Source organism: Solenopsis invicta, chromosome 8 (assembly GCF_016802725.1).
Source record: "Solenopsis invicta isolate M01_SB chromosome 8, UNIL_Sinv_3.0, whole genome shotgun sequence".
NCBI lineage: Eukaryota > Metazoa > Arthropoda > Insecta > Hymenoptera > Formicidae > Solenopsis > Solenopsis invicta.
Window position 1 is genome coordinate 10,510,749 of NC_052671.1, and position 18,377 is coordinate 10,529,125.

An 18,377-nucleotide genomic window follows, 5' to 3' on the forward strand; every position below is an offset into this window, starting at 1 on the left:
ATTTATATTATTTATATTATATTCATATATAAAAAATTGAAAGAATAGTAATTTTAGAAAAAAATATTTTTGCATTGTTAAAAATACAACCGCAGAAGTACCAACGACAATTTTTAAATGGCAGTTTTAAGAAAATAATGAAGATATTGATATAGTTAACACTTTTGAGAAAATACTGAAAATTTCGACGTAATTAATTATTACAAAACAATGACGTGTTCATGCCTGTTCACTCATTGCATCTTAATTGTTGCATTTTCGTTGCTTATTGACGAGAAGATAACGATTCAGAAAAATTCGCAAAAGATTTTGATTGATATTGGACATAAAGGCGAATGGTCGATTAAAACGAAATAAGAATGATTTGACACCAAAATTAAATTTGGAATATAAATATTAAAGATAATCAAACAACAATATTGCAGCAATTGATATAATCAATTTTACATTAGAACGAGAAACTATCTGACGATGGTCCCTCATCAATCGAATTTTTGATGCGTCTTAACGGGAAAGTAATCTTCCCTGATAAAAAAAAACCGATAAAAAACAATAGAAAGTGCCAAAAACCTGATTCAAAACGATAGAATTCTATTGTTTTGAATCAGGTTTCTGGCACTTTCTATCGTTTTCTATCGGTTTTTTTATTAGAGTTGACAAAATATGAAAAGAATTTCGAATCTTCTAAAATTACAAAATCGCGATATCGCTATACACGATATCAACATGTAACACGCGTTAGAATTGATATTCTATGAGGAAAATTTGTTAGAATCATCCGTGCGCAGAATGTATTTTTGAATAATAAAGGCGAAAGCACAAATAAACTTTTGCATAATGCATAAATAAATTTATTGATTAAAGCCCTTTATTTCTATTCTGGAAACTAAAAAAAGCATTTTAATTAATTGATTTTTTACGCGAGACAATACAAGAGTCTGCTCCAGCCTAATCTGAAAAAAAAATACGTTGCAATTTTCAGATTCTGATTAGAATTTTGTAAGCCACCGCGCTGCGATCCGCGATTGTCACGACGCGCGACATCTATTGAGAAACACACTGCGAAATAATAACATTGTCGACGGCGGATTATCATCGGTTGGTATTGCAATAGAAATTGCAAATCGAACTAGCAAATTTCATCAGAATTTAGGCCTGTTGTTTTTAGCCGAACTTTCTGTACAGTTCACCTTTCTTTTTTTTCTCTTCATATTGAAGAAAAGAAGAGAAAAGATGAACCGTGCGGAAAATACATACTCAAAATGAACAGACACTTTGTATCGATCGTCGATGAATAACTCGTCTACTCGTCCAATTCAACAGTTTTTCATCGTCATTACGTCACGGAACCATGTGACTCTTTTTGCTCGTAATGTAGCTACTTTAGCTGTGTAGAGTCAGCTGATTCCGGTTGCTTCTCAGATTTTCTCAGATGCAAGTGGAAGAACAAGGCATGGTGAGAGACGAGTATCCAGCACCAGAAGAAGTGAAAAAGGAAGAAGACGTGGAGGAAACGGTGCAAATGGAGGAAACTAATCATAGCGACACTGACGAGGAACATCCGGATGACATTCGCGAATATCTCGAGGACGAGGCGGATTCCGAGGAAGATGTATATATGTTAGGTAAATAGACATCTCTAAAAGATTCTTAGATCTTTTCAAGCAAGATTTATCAAAGATTTGTTAAATTTATTAAAACTTCTTCATAGTTGTATAGTTGTCAATTTGTTTGGTTGTACATTGTTGATGTACACTTATTGCAAATAAATATATAGATATGTGTACAAAGTTTTCTGTCAATAATCGATATCATTTTATGTCAGAATGCTTTTTAAACAAAAGAAAAGAAAAATTATATATTACACGCAGGTATGAAGATATTAGCAGATGAGCTGGACCATTTGCAAACTGCTTTGGATCATTTAGAAAGGAAGAACGATGATATACATGCACAGCTGATGGAGTTGCTGCAATCTAATCGTGAAGCTAGGAAACAGTTTCAGGAATCGCTACAAGTTGAAGAGCAACAATCAAAATGATGATCATTTTGTACTTAGAAAACCATATTATTTGTTAATTTGTGATCCTAAGGATATCCAAGTATTATTATCTCTAATATTGTGAATCATTTGTTTCATGTATCTATAAGAACAAAGGACATTTATTACAATACAATCTGTACTGATCGATCGAATCATATTTGTCAGTGATCAGGCATAAAAACTTCGATAGCATTCCTGGTAAAAAGAATAAAATGTTAATTTCTCGTGTAATTATGTACATATACATGTATATATACATACATTTGAAAATATTAATGCATTTTTATTTATTAATATGTTCCGGTGTTAATTAAACTGCAATTGTAAAAGCTTTTAAATGTTATGTTTTATGTTATGCAAAAAATATACTACTTTTTATTAAATTTTAATATTTTATTTAAAGAATAGTGATGCATACAATATTTTTCTAATGCAACATTTCTATACATATATTTTACATTGTATACGTTATCTTGAGAGTTAGTATAAAGTATAAAATATATCTTTAAAAATGAAAATAAAACATGTTGAGAAAAAAATATATTTCTAAGCACAAATAAAATGATTAAAAAATACAATAAAGACGTGTAATCATTCTCGTATGTGACTTATTTCATGATCGTTTGTATAATACGCTAAACAGGAGGGGAATATATTCAAATAAATTATAAATGCATATGAACAGTTATGTAAATTTTATTTGCATATAAACAAACAGATTTAATATAACTGTCGATGGTAGTAAAAGTATCTTCAATCTGCTAATTTCAGCTACAGTTATCATGTGTATTTAATACTAAAGAATTGCTATTAATGTGTTAGATGTACAACTCAATGAACCAACGTAAACAGCATTTCATGGATCTACAGACAGGAATTCTGTGTTACAACATTAATTACTTAAGTAGTTTTGATGTGTGTATATCTCAATCTTGAATTCTAGCTTTTCTGCTGGCCCCTAGTTACTTCTACATAATATCACTGTTCTTTATTACAATATGTACATTAAGTGCAATAATGATTTATCACCAAGCGCAACACCAAGTGATTCGTAATTTTCAATCCCTTTGCTTACATTTTTCATTAAGCATTGAAAGTACAATTACAATCTGATATCTTAAACAGTGCTGCCGTATTACAACTACAACATGAACATTTATTCAAATGGAAAGACTTTATAGTTAATATTTTTTATCAAACACAAGTCGAAGTTCGAACAAGTAAATACCATCTCATGTAGAAAAATATGTAAACTTCAAAATATATCAATTATCAAATAAATATTTATTACAAATGTATTGAGGATTTATATAAAGATTTGTTTTAAATGACTATACTCTCTCAAAATATTACTTTGAAATTTCAAACAGTAAAATGTAAGCTTTTATTGATGGAAAATGATATTATATAACGGAATTATATAACGGATTTTACACTAATTTCAAAATAATATGTCTGAATTTTACTTTTGAATCAAACTTACGAATTTTAACCTATCTCTATAAATCAAACAATGAAACATGATGAGAAATATTGTAACATGTAGTTAACTTTTTATACATTTTATGTATACTTGTTTGTTTGAGCAGTTTGTTATGAATGCACTGAATAAATGTAAATAATAACACTGGTCGACACTATTTTGGTCTTAAAGTAAACGAAGTCGTTTCTGATAGATTTTGATGCGCTGATTACGAATCTGGCCGCAAAAATGTCGTATCACGTCAAGTTTTTAATATTCTAACTTGAAGGTGCAAAAAATGAAGTTTTTGGCCATTTTCCATAACTTATAAAATGTCTAACAATTTTTTTCAGCATCCAACTGGATGTCACATTAAAATGTTATTCTTACCCTTTCCAACGCATATTTGATTGCTATAATCCAACCTTTTTTCACTGAAATAGAGCAAATTAAAATTTTTTTGTTTTTTTTTTGAGATTTTGATCATTTATATTAAATCTGCCATTTTGAATTTTGAAAATCTGTCTTCAGATTCGTTCAGCGACCTAAAAAAACAAATCGAATACAAATTTTCAAAACAATCGGTTCGATACAAATAAATGTGATACAAAAGGTTAAAAAGCAAAAAAATTCAATTTGCTCTATTTCAGCGAAAAAAAATCGGATCATCGCAATCAAATATGCGTTGGAAAAGGTAAGAATTACACTTTAATGTGACATTCAGCTAGATAGTGAAAAAAAAATTGTTAGACATTTTATAAGTCATGGAAAATGGCCAAAAACTTCATTTTTTGCACCTTTAAGTTAGAATACCTCACAAACTTGACGTAATACGATATTTTTGCAGCCAGATTCGTAATTAGCGCATCAAAATCTATCAGAAACAACTTCGTTTACTTTAAAGCCAAAAAATTGTTGAATTTTTGTCGACCAGTGTAAAGAACAGCCATTACATACATACATATATCAATACATCAAACAATCAATTTATATGGGCCAATTATATGGACGTTGAAAGGGGCCAAGTAACTTGGTATATTCTTATTGCATAGATTAAATTACACACACTTTTGTACAGAAAAACATTAAGATTATTAACTTATTAATAAAGATCCAAGAATAAGATTTCAGTATTCAAGTCAATTGTATATCAAGTATCCAAATTTTTACATGACTATTTTTATATGACCAGAATATTTTTCGTTAAATTTATTTTTTATTTTTGCTGCGTGTGATATTGCAAATCTGAGATGCAAGTTAGCAGAGTGAACTTAAATCAGATAATCTTTGAGCACCAAGATTAATTCCGAGATTTGAATTGCCGAATAATTTTTTAAGTAAAAAAAAGCAAATAAATATCTCAGATATGCAAAACTAAACACAGCCAATACAATAATGCTGTATTCAACATTTTACTGTATCAAATATACCACTTTTAGCTGCCAGTAGTACAGGCAAATTTTTTAATTCATCGATTAAATGACCGCATTATGCGTAACAAATCTAATTTTGATCTATGAAAGGTGTGCATAATGCGATTGGGTCGATGAATTAAAATCTCGCTTTATATTACATTGTTAACTTAATTTTAAATTACATTGTACATAATTTATATATATATATATATATATATATATATATATATATATATATATATATATATATAAAATAAATTATGTACCATGTATTATATCTATTCCATATTTACATATTTATGGTTAAAATTTTGATATATTATTTTGGATACTAAAATATTACCTTTAAAATTAAGATGTCTTTGCACCTTTATTATTAAAAAAATACGTGAATATGTTTTTTAACTATATTTATTTTATAAATTTTAACCATAAAATATGTAAAAACATTTGGAAATTTAAAATTTTATATTTGGAAATTAAAAAATTTAATTTCTTTTATTGCATAAAAAACACTGAAATCTTAATCTTGCATTATCACTGTATGTTTTTATAAAGACTTTTACATACGTAAGCTTATTAAATCTAACAAACTTATATCTTCCTATAGGATATTACAAAGAATATTACATTATTATTCTATTCATTTTTTTTTTGCACAGAGCTTACACCTTTTTCAGCATGAAAATCATTTACAATATCATACAAAGTAAGAATAAATTTTCTATTAAAGTATTATATATGTACAAAATAAGAATAGAGGATTTTTTAATTTCACATTTGTTAATTTATGAAATTTTAGGTAACTATAAGTATGTCATTATCTAATTCTCTTAACAATGTCAAGATTGCTCTATTATACTTTTATCTGTTTCATTGTGTATTTTGTTTCGCAGTTTAAGTTACTTCAATTGTGTTGTCGCACCTTTGTAAATGACTTTATAGAAATCTTACGCAATCAATTGTGCTGATCAATAATATTGAATCAGCAATACTGACAATATTTTTACAATCTGAGATTATTTCTGCAATTATGCCATCCATTATTGTAAAATTATACTCACGGAAATATTAACGCGTTGTCTTCACATAATCATTATTATAAAGCGATTTAGATTCAGATGATGCCTGAGAATAAAAAAATTTCGATCACCGTCAATATTTTATATCAATCCATCAACATATTAGCCATGACGAATAATATTGTCAATATTTGTTGGTACTGACAGTATTATTTGATCGTGCAAGATCTCTATTATAATATTGTTATTTTAAGCCTAATAATAAACGCCGAAGAGGTATACTTTTAATAGTGCATTTTTTAATTTTCCGTAATATTATTTTTCTTATTTTCCATTTTTTTCTTAGTAATTAAAAATCAGAAATGATTTCTATCAAAAAAAATAAAATGTAGATGTAAGCTATACTACATATAATAAAAATATAAAAAAGAAAAGAATATTACACAAAAGAAGATTACATATATATATGTATAACGCTATACTTTGAATTGACTTAATTTCCAAAAGTTTATTATTTGTTAAGCTTTTTACGTAAACAAAATAGTACAATATGTATTATATACAAGAGTGGTTTAAAAGTTCGGAAACGGCCAATTATCTTCGAAATTATTGGTCCTATGGGAAAATGTTTCAGATAAAAATTGTAAGATTTTAACAAATGCATTCATCCATGTAATCTTCAGCATGAGTATGGAGGAAGTCTCAATCAACTTTTAAATTTAATGAAAAATAAATTTTTATTCAATATTCTTGTAGATGATAGTTGAGTTCTTTTCAAAATGCTATAATAAAATTCTTTTTGATTAAACAATTTTTGGGTTGACAAGTTCCACAAGTATTAACATTATCCAAAACATATCGCGTGGAAAAAGCTCGGATTTATATCTCTTGTACGTGAATGTATTTGCAAAAATAAGGACCCCATGGTTCGTCACTCCCGTATTTAATAACTTTGAATCTTCAAATGTCCGGCGATACCTGAACATTACTAACTCATATCTCAAAAAGTATTTAATTTTGCTCTTTGATACATTTGGTAAAATCTCACAATTTTTGTTTGAAACATTTTCTCACAAGACAAATAATTTTGGAGAGAAATAACTGTTTCCGCACTTTTAAAGTATCTTATATAACGATGTTAAATATAAAATTTTATGGAAAGTTTAATGCTTTTTGCATAAAAGATCTTGCATACATTTAGTGAAAATTATATGATGTAAACTGTAAATTAAAATAACTATTCTTATGTTTCGAAAATAATATCAGATAATGTTCGTCGATAACAGCAAAATTTATAAGAATCTTTTTATATAATTTGTTTTCATTTAATTTTTATATTATGCACATACACATATACAGTATTTATCTGTAATATATTACAAAAACTGGTTTCTCAATTATTTTTTAACTTCTGCGAAAATCTACTGTTAATATAAGTTATACAACGATAATAGGTATTGCTGATGTAAATTTATAAAGCTTGCTTTTATGTATCAATGTTGCAAAATTCTAAATACTTGAATCTCTTGAAATTATTATACTCAAATCAAATAATTATTACAAATATCATTATAGAAATTTATAAAGCTATAGTATACAATATATAATCGAAACTTCAAACATCTACAAGTTATGGCAAAATAAAAATTTCACTAATTTTATCGGCATATTTTACTGTTTTAATTTTATCGTAATAAAATAAACACTCGCATAATAAGAATATTTACAGTTGTATTACTTTCTTGTATACTAGTATATAAGTAGGGATATTACTAATTTATGTTAATGAAACATATAAAGAAAGAATAACATTACTTCCGTCATATTTTTACAAGTTAATCAGAAATTACTCATTTCAATCAGATCTTGTTTTTTGGTGCAAATCCAATGAATTTTATGTTCTAAGTAAAGACATATAACATATTATTATATGTAGTGAATCGACAGAATCTTAATGATTAAGAAATATATTGAGATTTTTATTCCTTTTAACTTTCATAGTTCTATGTACTGATTGAAGAAATCGTTCGTATTTATTCATTCAAAATAAAATCTGCAGAAACCAAAGAATTGGATACAAGTGATTAATTTGAATCTATCTAAAGAAATCTACCTAAAACAATCTATAAGTAAATATCTTTTTGCGATATAAATATATCTTTTTATCAAATTTCTGTTTCAATTTGATCTTTTTAATTTAATTGATCTTTTAAATCTAATTTATTTCTTAAATTTAAGATGACAATTTTAATTGTATGATATTGATTTATCCTAAACATAATAAATGTAATATTTGTCAAATTTATATGGTTAACTTCGAAAAAAATGGAGAAAGAAAAATAATTTATAATAATAAAAACGCATTTAAAAAAAGAAAAAAACATCTTAAAATTAATGATATTTACGATTTCGAATTCACGTCATCATTCACAGCATCGAAAAGTGAATCCTTAGAATTCTCTAAAGAATCTGTAGTATAAAGATTGTTAATCTGTAAATCTGATGGATTTGAATCAGACTCATTTTGCATAAATATATCAAAATCTGGTAGATTAGATGAAGGATTATATGCCATAAGTTCACCACCAACAGATCCATTGATAGAATCTGGAACTGCATACACAATTGAAATTATTAATTTGCTTATGTCTAGTACATTTCATTAATTTTATATAATTAAGTAAAGCATAAGTTTTATAATAACATTATGATGTAATATACAAATATAAAGAAACTTTCTTATTCATATATTTACAACTCCATACATTAATAACTTTTATAATTTTTTCTACTTACATATTAAATTTTGATGTAACCGTTTTTATGATTTTAGCACAACCGTTATATCTATTTATATATTTACATTTATTTGAATGAACGCGTCCTAGTTTATTTATATTAAGTTATTAATACTACTAAGGAAGATTTAGTAAATCAAAACGTTCAGTTTATTTAATAAACTGAAATAAATTTTAATTAAAAACTTATACCTTCTTTTTGCTCTTTATCAACCTTTCACTATTTCTATTAAATAAAATTAAAAAATTTAGACAATTAATTGTAAAAACTCACTTATAGTCTCATCATCCTCTTGTATAGAATTAAATTCTGGATTAATTGATAATTCGTATCCCAGTGAATTATCATCACCAAACAACTAAAAGAGGAAAAATATCAATATTAAAATTTTTAATCGATACACTTTTCGTTATTAAAGGCTTTAATTATTTTTATAAAATTTTTCTTTTTTTCTGATATGTAGAAAATATTTTAATTTAACCTTATATTTACCTGAAGTAAAGTATTAGCATCAATGCTGCAATTTTCACCGTAGAATGCCTCACAAAGAGAATTATTAATTTTGTCCAAATCGGTTTGCATCGAATCCAAACGGCTGTCTATCTCTCTGCATAAATTAATGATCAAATTAAATAAGAGAAATAGGTGGAACTCTGGTCCTATTAGATAAAACTTGAAAATTATACAATAATTATACAATTATTATACAATTATACAATTATTATACAATAATTTTTATAAGAAATGTAAAAAAAATATTATTTTTTATATGTCATTTTTATTATGTCATAAGAAATGTATATATTAGTAAGTGCTGTGTCATAAGTACTTGTATATTAATAAATGCAATTTAATTGCTGTATAGAACACAAACTAAAAATTAAATTAGGTGTAAAAAAACTATTTAAAAAACAAGTAATATTTATCTATTAAAAAAATTTTTCCAATATCCGATGTAAAAAAAAAAATTACCCCTCTTGATTAATAATTCTCAATTTAAAATTAAATTGAAATTATGTTATTAAATACTTGTATCCTATTCAGCGAGAGCAATCTATGAGGTCGGATGAAAATTCATCCGTTTCGCGTAGACTTCACAGTCCCCTTCTCCACTGTTCAGGCCCGTACAAGCTCGTAATGGTAATGCCAGCGAGCTCGCATGTGCCGTATTTACGTATATATGTTACGTATGTCATAGAAGGTATAACGCGCTTCGCTTCTCCACTATGCTGCCCATATACGCATAAAGTTTCTTTCGCCGAATAGGATATATATTAATCAGGAGTTACATCGGTTCTAACCTGTAATTAGCATTAGCCTTTCCAGAAGAATTGACACGGCTCACTAATAAATCATTTGATGAACTCGCGCCTGCGCTATCATACCTATTATTTCCTTCGTTTGAAGATTTTATTTTTCTACATTCATTGTATTCCTCATTGTTATTTGTCATTAAAATATTTTTCCCGTCATCCATTTGATTAAGATTTGTATTCATTTTGTTAAGATTGCTGTTATTAACTTCATTCTCCATCATATTTTTAATGTTACTACTATTGAGCATTTCCGGGACAATTAGGATATCTTCCAGTTTCACCATCGACGCATCGTTGTCCAAAGCTTCCATATTATCCTCCAGATCACCTGGAGTATCTATATCGGTGTCAATATCTTGAGATTTAATGTTTGCTGCCATCGCTGCAAGTTTAGAACTACGCACAGTCGCCATAGGTATTGGTTTAGAATGGATAGTATTTTTATTAGATAAAGTAACAGGCTCATCTTCGTCGGTAGACACTTCAAGCACATGCAATTCTTCCCTGTAAATCAAAATTAATATCAATCTCTATTCTTATTTTATAATGCCCAGACTTAAAATCTTTTACATATTCTTTTTAAATAAATACTTAAGTATATTATATCTCAATACTATAGTGAAAAGATAAAACAAAGTGTATATGTTCCATGGCAACATAAGAGGAAAAAATTCATGCAATGCATTATACCAGTCACCAACAAAATGTATTTCTATTATATTGTAATATAATAGAAATTAGAAAAATAAAGATAATATTTATAGGTTAATATTATGAAGAAATAAAATATACAAACAATAGAATTTTTTCTAATAGAAGAAGAATATTGTCTTTTTCCCCTTTTTATCATTATCTTTCTTTTTCATTATACACATAAAGATTAATATATTTTTTATAAATGTATATAAAGATTATACAATATTTTCACAGAAACATTGAGAAAAAAAGATCAAAAATGGTGCAATGTGAGGTAAATTATCCATAATAGATAATTTATTATTAATTATTATATAGTATACTAATGCATTAACATACTATATACTATAAAGTAAAACAAAATTTATGAATGTGTCTAATCTAAGTCAGAATAATTTGTATGTGTAAGCAAATCCAAAAAATATTTCATTAAAATTATAAATTCAGAAATAAAATAATATAAATGTACTTGCAATATATTGTAAATATTTACATAAATTTGATGTTCCATTAACGAAAAAATATCAATATTGTAAAATAAAAATATAAAGATTTATGTACAACAAAATCAGAGAAAAACAATATCGCATAATAAAATATACAAATATAAGAAAAGACATATAAAAAGTAAAAAAATAAGTATAGTAATATTAAAAATAATCATAGTAAAAAATGTAAAAATATATGAATATCCAAGCTACAGTAAAAAGCAAACAAAATTTATTAAATATGTTGCAAAATTAATATACTCTATGTGTGTGCAAAATAATGATAAAATTATGTCTTCTTTCATATTATTATTAAACATTTTCTGAATATCATTTAATAATATTTTATTTTATTAATTAATAAAGAAATTTTAGCACCCCACTGTTTTTATTAAGTAAATTTGATCATATTTTTAAAATACAATTACAAAAATCTGATTCATGCAAAGAAATAGTGTATATTCATAGTGACTTTAATACAACAAAATAAGTACAAGTAAATCTCAAAACATTAACATCAAATGACATAAATTTAGTTAACCTTGATTTTTTTCCATTTTCCGTTGGAATCAAAATTCTGACAGGCACTTTGTTTTTCCTCCTAATAACATTTAAAATAGAATAAATATAATAAAAGAATTTTTAATATAATTTAAATAATATTACTAAATTCTACTAAACTACAACTAATCATTATGTAAAAATATTACTTAATCTTTAACCACTTAAGATGCAATGACCATAATCGATTTTTATATATAAATTATAAGCAGATACACACACGTTCATACGATATTCCAAACGAATGAAAGAAGAGAAGATAAAGATGATATAAAGTTTTATGGGTGAAGTATGAAATATTTTAAAACAAAAAATTAGTGAAATTACCATACCGCACCAGTGGTTAAAGATTATACTTAATTAATTTTAGTAACTTGGATTTTTTTAAATATTTATACATTTATACTGTTATCATAATAATTTTTATCATAATATTTTTGATGCATATATATCACATCTCTTCTCAGAGTGATAATATTTATTTTTAAAAGCTTTTACTTAGTAAGACCCTCTCTCTCTCTTTCCGTAAATTAAATTCTTGGAAAATTTAGACTTTTTCTTAACCAAAATTTTAACGTTAGGCTAATTATTTAATAATTAAATTTGAAATAAAACTTTGTTACAAATTTTATTTTCATTTTTAGCTTAAAACACAAAAATATTGGAAAATGTGTTCTAATATTTTAACAAAAAAAATGTTTCAAATTTTATAAAAAATTACTGTAGTATAGAATCTTCTCTTTATAAGACTAACTCTAGCAGCAAAATATGGGCAAATTTGCTGGTGCAATATTATTGATTTAATGTACTCTCCAATGTAAATACACTGATGCAATTATGAATTAATAAATTGCGCCACTAGAGTACCTTATGTATCTACTTTTTACATTATATATATATATATATATATATATATATATATATAAAACAAATAAAATAAATATTAACTTATTATATATATATATGTTAATATTTATTTTCTGTTATATATATTTTTTAAATTAATTTATATGTGCGTATAAATACCGGTAACAGAAGTATAATATGAAAAATTTGAATTAAACTTACTTCTTTTTGTCTTTGCAAACACGTTTCTTTTTTGTTTCTTCTTCAATTTTAGGATTCTGAACAAACTCATTAACTGAATATATAATTTCAGTATTTTCATCATCTATTTGTGTTTCAATATGTTCTTGTGGACTTTGAACAGTTGGCATTTCATTTGCTATAATCCTGTAGTTATTAACTTATTGTTAATTTATTTAGTTAGAGATATTTCTAGTTTCAGTTTACATCATATTGCAGTTTATAAAAATGAAATATGTATTTCATATTTTATTTCTATGAATATATCTGATCTAATGGTATTAATAAATGACACAGAAATATAAAATACCAAGATCCGCTCCACAAAATGGTATTTCTTATTTCTTGCGTTATTCATGTATCAATATTCAACTTATTCTTTGAATTTCTATCTTTATAAAATAAACATTATATATAAAATTTAAATAAATTCAAGAGAAAAATTTTTATTTACTTACTCAGAAGCTAAGTAGTCTGAATCTATATCGGGTTCTGATGCATCAAGTTCATGAATTACTGGTCCAGTAGGAGACTTTTGCGCCTACAAAATAAATATTATTGTAGCAATTTATTTAATGTATTTTTATTTATTTTTTTAAAAGTAAACGTGACACATTACCTTGGACAATTTACTTTGTTTATGTGAACGACTTGAGTCTATCATTAATGGGTATCGCCTTTTAACAGATATACCACTTCTTGATGGTTGTACAAGAGTAACAAGAAATTGAATCAATTTATTAATAATTTGTTGCTGTTTTAAATGTTTTTGTCTCAACATCACTATTTCTCTCCACAATGCTGAATTTTCTTGTTTTATTTCATTTAAGGTAGAATCCATATGATCGTGACGACCTTTCATGTCTCTTACTTCAGCAAATATTTTAGTCACTAATTCTGCAGAAATGGGACGCGCTGGATCTTGACTTTTGTTAGTCGCAACCTAATAAAAAATAAATATAATTCCGTGATTATTATAATAAAATATAATTATTACCCCTAAAATCTTAAAAAATTGTCTTAAACAATTTTATTCTTAAAACAAAAAAAATTTATAAGGAAATAGCTAATACTCTAAATTATTAATGTTATTTTGCGTTTCATTTTTTATTTTTAATTCAATTTCATTTAAGTTGTCTCATTCTGAACTTCAAATTACTTGTAATTTAAAAAAAAATGACTTTAAAAAAATTTTTAAATAAAAGTGACTTGTCTTTAATATAGATTCCAGAAATAGTTTGTTTTATATAGGTATTTATTTAAAACTTCAAAGTTATTCCCACTTCATCTCCTCTAGATAAAACAAAGAAAAAATCAGTCTTAACATAAATTTAAATTTTTGTGTAACCTAAAAAATTTGAAACCAGAATGAATAAAATTGATCGCATAATTCTTGAGATATTAAACTAACAATTTATATAAACCATCCCGTATACATATATAGAAACATCTTCAATTTATTATTACACATAGTACATAAATTAGAGTTTTTGTTAAACTTTTGGAAAATTATTCATGGAAATACATTAAACATACAAAACCTTTTAAACTGTATCTTTAAAATATATCTGAATTAATTTTGACCTTAGATCTTTCGAATACAATAAAATTGAAAACAAATTATATCATAATATATCTTAATATACTTACTTTTCTTTTAATATGCTTTATCGAGTGAGGCTGATCTTTGACAAAATACTGATGCGCAAACTCTATTTCATCTTTGTCACATTTTAGGCCACCCAATTCTACAGATACCTTCTTATGGAATCCATCTAACACATAATATTAAATGTTTATTATTTATTATATCTGTTTAATTAAATTTTAAATAGAATTATATAAAAATTGCAAAAACTTACACATATTTAGTTGTCGTATGAAACTGGCCATATTACTATGTTTGTAATAATGTGGTAATAAATTTGTTGCAAACTTTGCTTGATTTCTAATGAAAAAACTTTTCCCAGACTGAAAAAATATTAAAAATATTAATAAAAAAATATGTAAAATATCACATATTAAAATTTTTGCATCAAATTATAGCGAAATATATATCCATTATTATTTCCAAACATCATAATTCATTTTAAATTGGAACGGTACACATACTGCTATTCTACTATTTATTTTAAATCAAATAGACCGCATTTAGCAGAAAAAGTAGCAACTGCGTAAGATCTTTTTATTAATATTTCAAGAATATTATTTAATATTTAAATCATGTTATGCGCTTATAGGGTAAGAGTTATAGAATATTGCAACAGTATTCTGTAACAGTATTCTCGACAAAACAATTTGATATCATTTATACTATTGTTGTGCAGCATTTTTTACCATATAATTATGGCAATTATACATCCTTTATTGTAAAATCCTCTATCTCAGGCAGCTATTCTTTAGATATATTTTTTCAAAACTCAATTTTGTTTTTTATTTTAACAATATTACAGGAAATTCTTTTTTAATTAGTGTTCCAATGTCTAATATTGTACCAATGAATGAATTTTTACAGAAACAACTAACATTTCTTTGCAATTAAGTTTTATACAATATAATTTTTATTAACTATACTTGTTAATTTTAACTATATTTTTAATTTTTTTTTAATAAAAATTACTCAGCTTCAATCTATTTTCATTCTTATTATTTCAAATTTATTTCAGATTTAAATTAAGAATTTATTCCAACACAACTGAATCAGATTCAAAGTATTACAAAACTGTGCAAGAAAATTTTATAATATGCGCACAGTCAGAAAACTAATTTGGAAACATAGGAACAACTAACAATTTTTAGGTTTGTTCTTTATTTTTTCTAGAAAAAGTGATCACTGTATGTATAATGAGCTTTCTACAATAAGCTATTAGTCGGTGTCATAAGTTGTAAGCCGTAAGAATTGATCAATCACAGTCAAATATTCTCTTCACATTCAATTGTGATTGGTCAATTTTTATTAGGCTTAAAACTTATGCCATCGACTAGTAGCTTATTGTAGAAAGCTCATAACACTTGTACAACAGCTAACGATAACCAAACTATTTTATCAAATTACAGAATATAGATGCTGATCTGTTAATTTCAGTTAAACTTTTCTTTCCATGTTTATATTTAGAGAATAGAGAAAAAATAGAAAAAATAAATATATAAAAGATAAATAGAATAAAGAAAAAAAGAAAAATTATATTATGCAAAAAGTTTAATTAAAATAAAATATCATTTCGAATATTTTAAAACATTTGTAATATCACATGATCCATCTAGAATTAATACAACGAAAATTAATATAATGAATGCAGTAGTGATGTAATTCCTCAGTATCATGATTTCATTAATTTATCAATTTAACTTAACCTCTTAATTGATAAAGTAAAGTCTTAATTTTATAAAAGTGAGATTGGATCTGATTTTATATGTTTTATCTTAATTGTTTTTTACCTATCAATATACAAAATAGGTAAACAAAGTAAATAATAACATTAAATAATTTTTTATCACTGTGAATGTTTTGTAAAGTCATGAAATAGACAAAGTCATGAATATCTGATCCCAACTTTAACTTTAGACAATCAATTAGATATTTGTAATGATAATAAACTTAGGAAATAATTCTTCCAAGGAAGAGCCACATGCTAGGTTTTAATTGAAAACATTGCATTTAATTATATGTTGGATTGCATTAAAATTTTCTTCAAAAAAAAGTAACAAAAAAAATTATAGAATTTAGCAATAGTTTTTCGACACACAATTAATGTAACGTCGTCACAATTAAATGATGATTGATAATAAACAAGAATTAATAATAATCACGTCTAGTTTAGGCAAAATGCGACGGAAACAGAATCAGAAAGGAACGCACCGCAAAAAATAATGTTGCACATCGGTGGCGCACATTTATTGATGCGATTGTTGTGAATGCAATTACAGTCAGCGTGATGGTGTTGACGCAGTGATTGTCGGCATAGTTGTTTAATGTAACACACAGCGTCATTTGACCCGCGTGTTACATTACCGATCCGCGATTTTACATAGAGTAATCCGGCTTAGATCTTCGCGAACAGGTAGGTAAATAAGAGAGTACTTACAGGTGACCAGGAAATAAGATTGTCGATTTTCGGATCGTCGACCATCTTCCAAAGTTTGGCAAGAAACGCAGGCACGTTCGAATCTAATTCCGATGTTGTGTGCATCTTGGCACCTTGTGTCAAAGCTTGTTTATGAATGAATATCTTATGCACTTTCGCTGTTGTTCACGAAAAACCTCCTTGCACCTCCAGTGACTCAAACTATAATGGCTGACACCGTTGACGAAGTTATTCTGCTGCAGTGCTGCTTCACCACCACTGCGCACTCGAACCTCGAACATGCGTGGTTGCGTTCAGAAACATTGCTCAGATGTGCATTCAGATCATGGTGGAAGGGATAGCATGTTATACTTCCACCATGATTCAGATATCATTTTATCCTTATTTAACATTTGGGAAACAAGGATAAAATATCTAGATGCACCCGGTTGATATTTCTGAACGCAGCTCAAATGGTAGAGTGGAGTGGAGGTTTGTAGGGACTTTCTTATTGGTCGTCGGTTGGGTGGACATATACGTTAGGTTTGTTTCGGACTATTTTAAGATTTCTTTCACCAATCTTGGTTAAAGGTTAAGCTAACCAAAAAAGGTTAGTCCATTGGAATTGACTAAAGCCCGTATCAGACTAGTATTGAAAATTGAAGATTGAAGATTAAAGATTGACCTTTGGCCAATCAAAATAAAAGGAGTTAAAATTTCCTTGTTTTGATTGGTCAAATTTCAATCTTTAATCTTCAATCTCAATCTTCAATGCGTAGTCTGATACGGGCTTAATTGCATTGCTTATTATAGGCTTTCTATAATAAGCTATTAGTCGATATCATAAGTCATAAGCCATAAAAATTGACTAATCACAGTCAAATGTGAAGAGAATATTCGACTGTGATTGATCAATTTTTATGGCTTATGACTTATGATATTAACTAATAACTTATTGTAGAAAGCCTATTATGGGTACGGCCAAGATGCTGCTGCAAATGCTTTGAAGCATCTTTTGATTGGTCAATTTATAAAATTCGTTATTCTGATTGATTAATCAAACGCTTTGAATCATTTGTAGCGAGACTTTCACCGCAGCCTATCTGAAATGACAAATGCGATTGGTCAATTCCAATGGACTAATCGGTTAAAGGTTAGTTTACAATAGCTGTTACCATAAGAAATTGGCCAATTATAGTCAATTATACTTTTATCAATTGATTGGCCAATTTCTTACAGTAACGACTATTATAAACCAATCATAACAAAAATAAAGATGGTGAAAGTACCCTTAATAGCAAATTTGTTCTTTTACTCTTTAGAATTAAACTTCTTAAAAAAAAAAAAAAAACTATGGAAAGGAAATTGGTATAGAAATTGCAGCTAAAGGATATCTGATCATCGAGTTGCATTTTACAAGCATT

The 18,377-nt window shown here is 26.5% G+C and overlaps 2 protein-coding genes across 4 annotated transcripts; one reads left to right on the plus strand and one right to left on the minus strand.

Moving 5' to 3' along the window:
• The first annotated feature begins 1,218 nt into the window (after positions 1–1,218).
• Positions 1,219–2,427, plus strand: LOC105200879 (UPF0184 protein C9orf16 homolog). Its single transcript, XM_026130145.2, has 2 exons — positions 1,219–1,625; positions 1,872–2,427. The coding sequence occupies exons 1-2, from the start codon at positions 1,433–1,435 to the stop codon at positions 2,039–2,041; spliced, it is 363 nt and encodes a 120-aa protein (XP_025985930.1). The 5' UTR covers positions 1,219–1,432; the 3' UTR covers positions 2,042–2,427.
• A 3,054-nt stretch (positions 2,428–5,481) lies between these two features.
• Positions 5,482–17,279, minus strand: LOC105200878 (heat shock factor protein). 3 transcript variants are annotated; one of them, XM_026130147.2, is made up of 12 exons: positions 16,975–17,279; positions 14,752–14,860; positions 14,540–14,664; positions 13,509–13,832; positions 13,348–13,430; positions 12,872–13,036; positions 11,784–11,843; positions 10,128–10,562; positions 9,235–9,349; positions 9,016–9,100; positions 8,349–8,556; positions 5,482–6,049 (listed from the first exon to the last, which is right to left on the minus strand). In XM_026130147.2, the coding sequence occupies exons 1-12, from the start codon at positions 17,077–17,079 to the stop codon at positions 6,007–6,009; spliced, it is 1,857 nt and encodes a 618-aa protein (XP_025985932.1). In that variant the 5' UTR covers positions 17,080–17,279; the 3' UTR covers positions 5,482–6,006. The 3 variants fall into 3 exon arrangements, with proteins under 3 accessions (XP_025985932.1, XP_025985931.1, XP_011166965.1); XM_026130146.2 differs by having other exon boundaries at positions 10,044–10,562; XM_011168663.3 differs by lacking the exon at positions 11,784–11,843 and having other exon boundaries at positions 10,044–10,562.
• Positions 17,280–18,377: the final 1,098 nt, after the last annotated feature.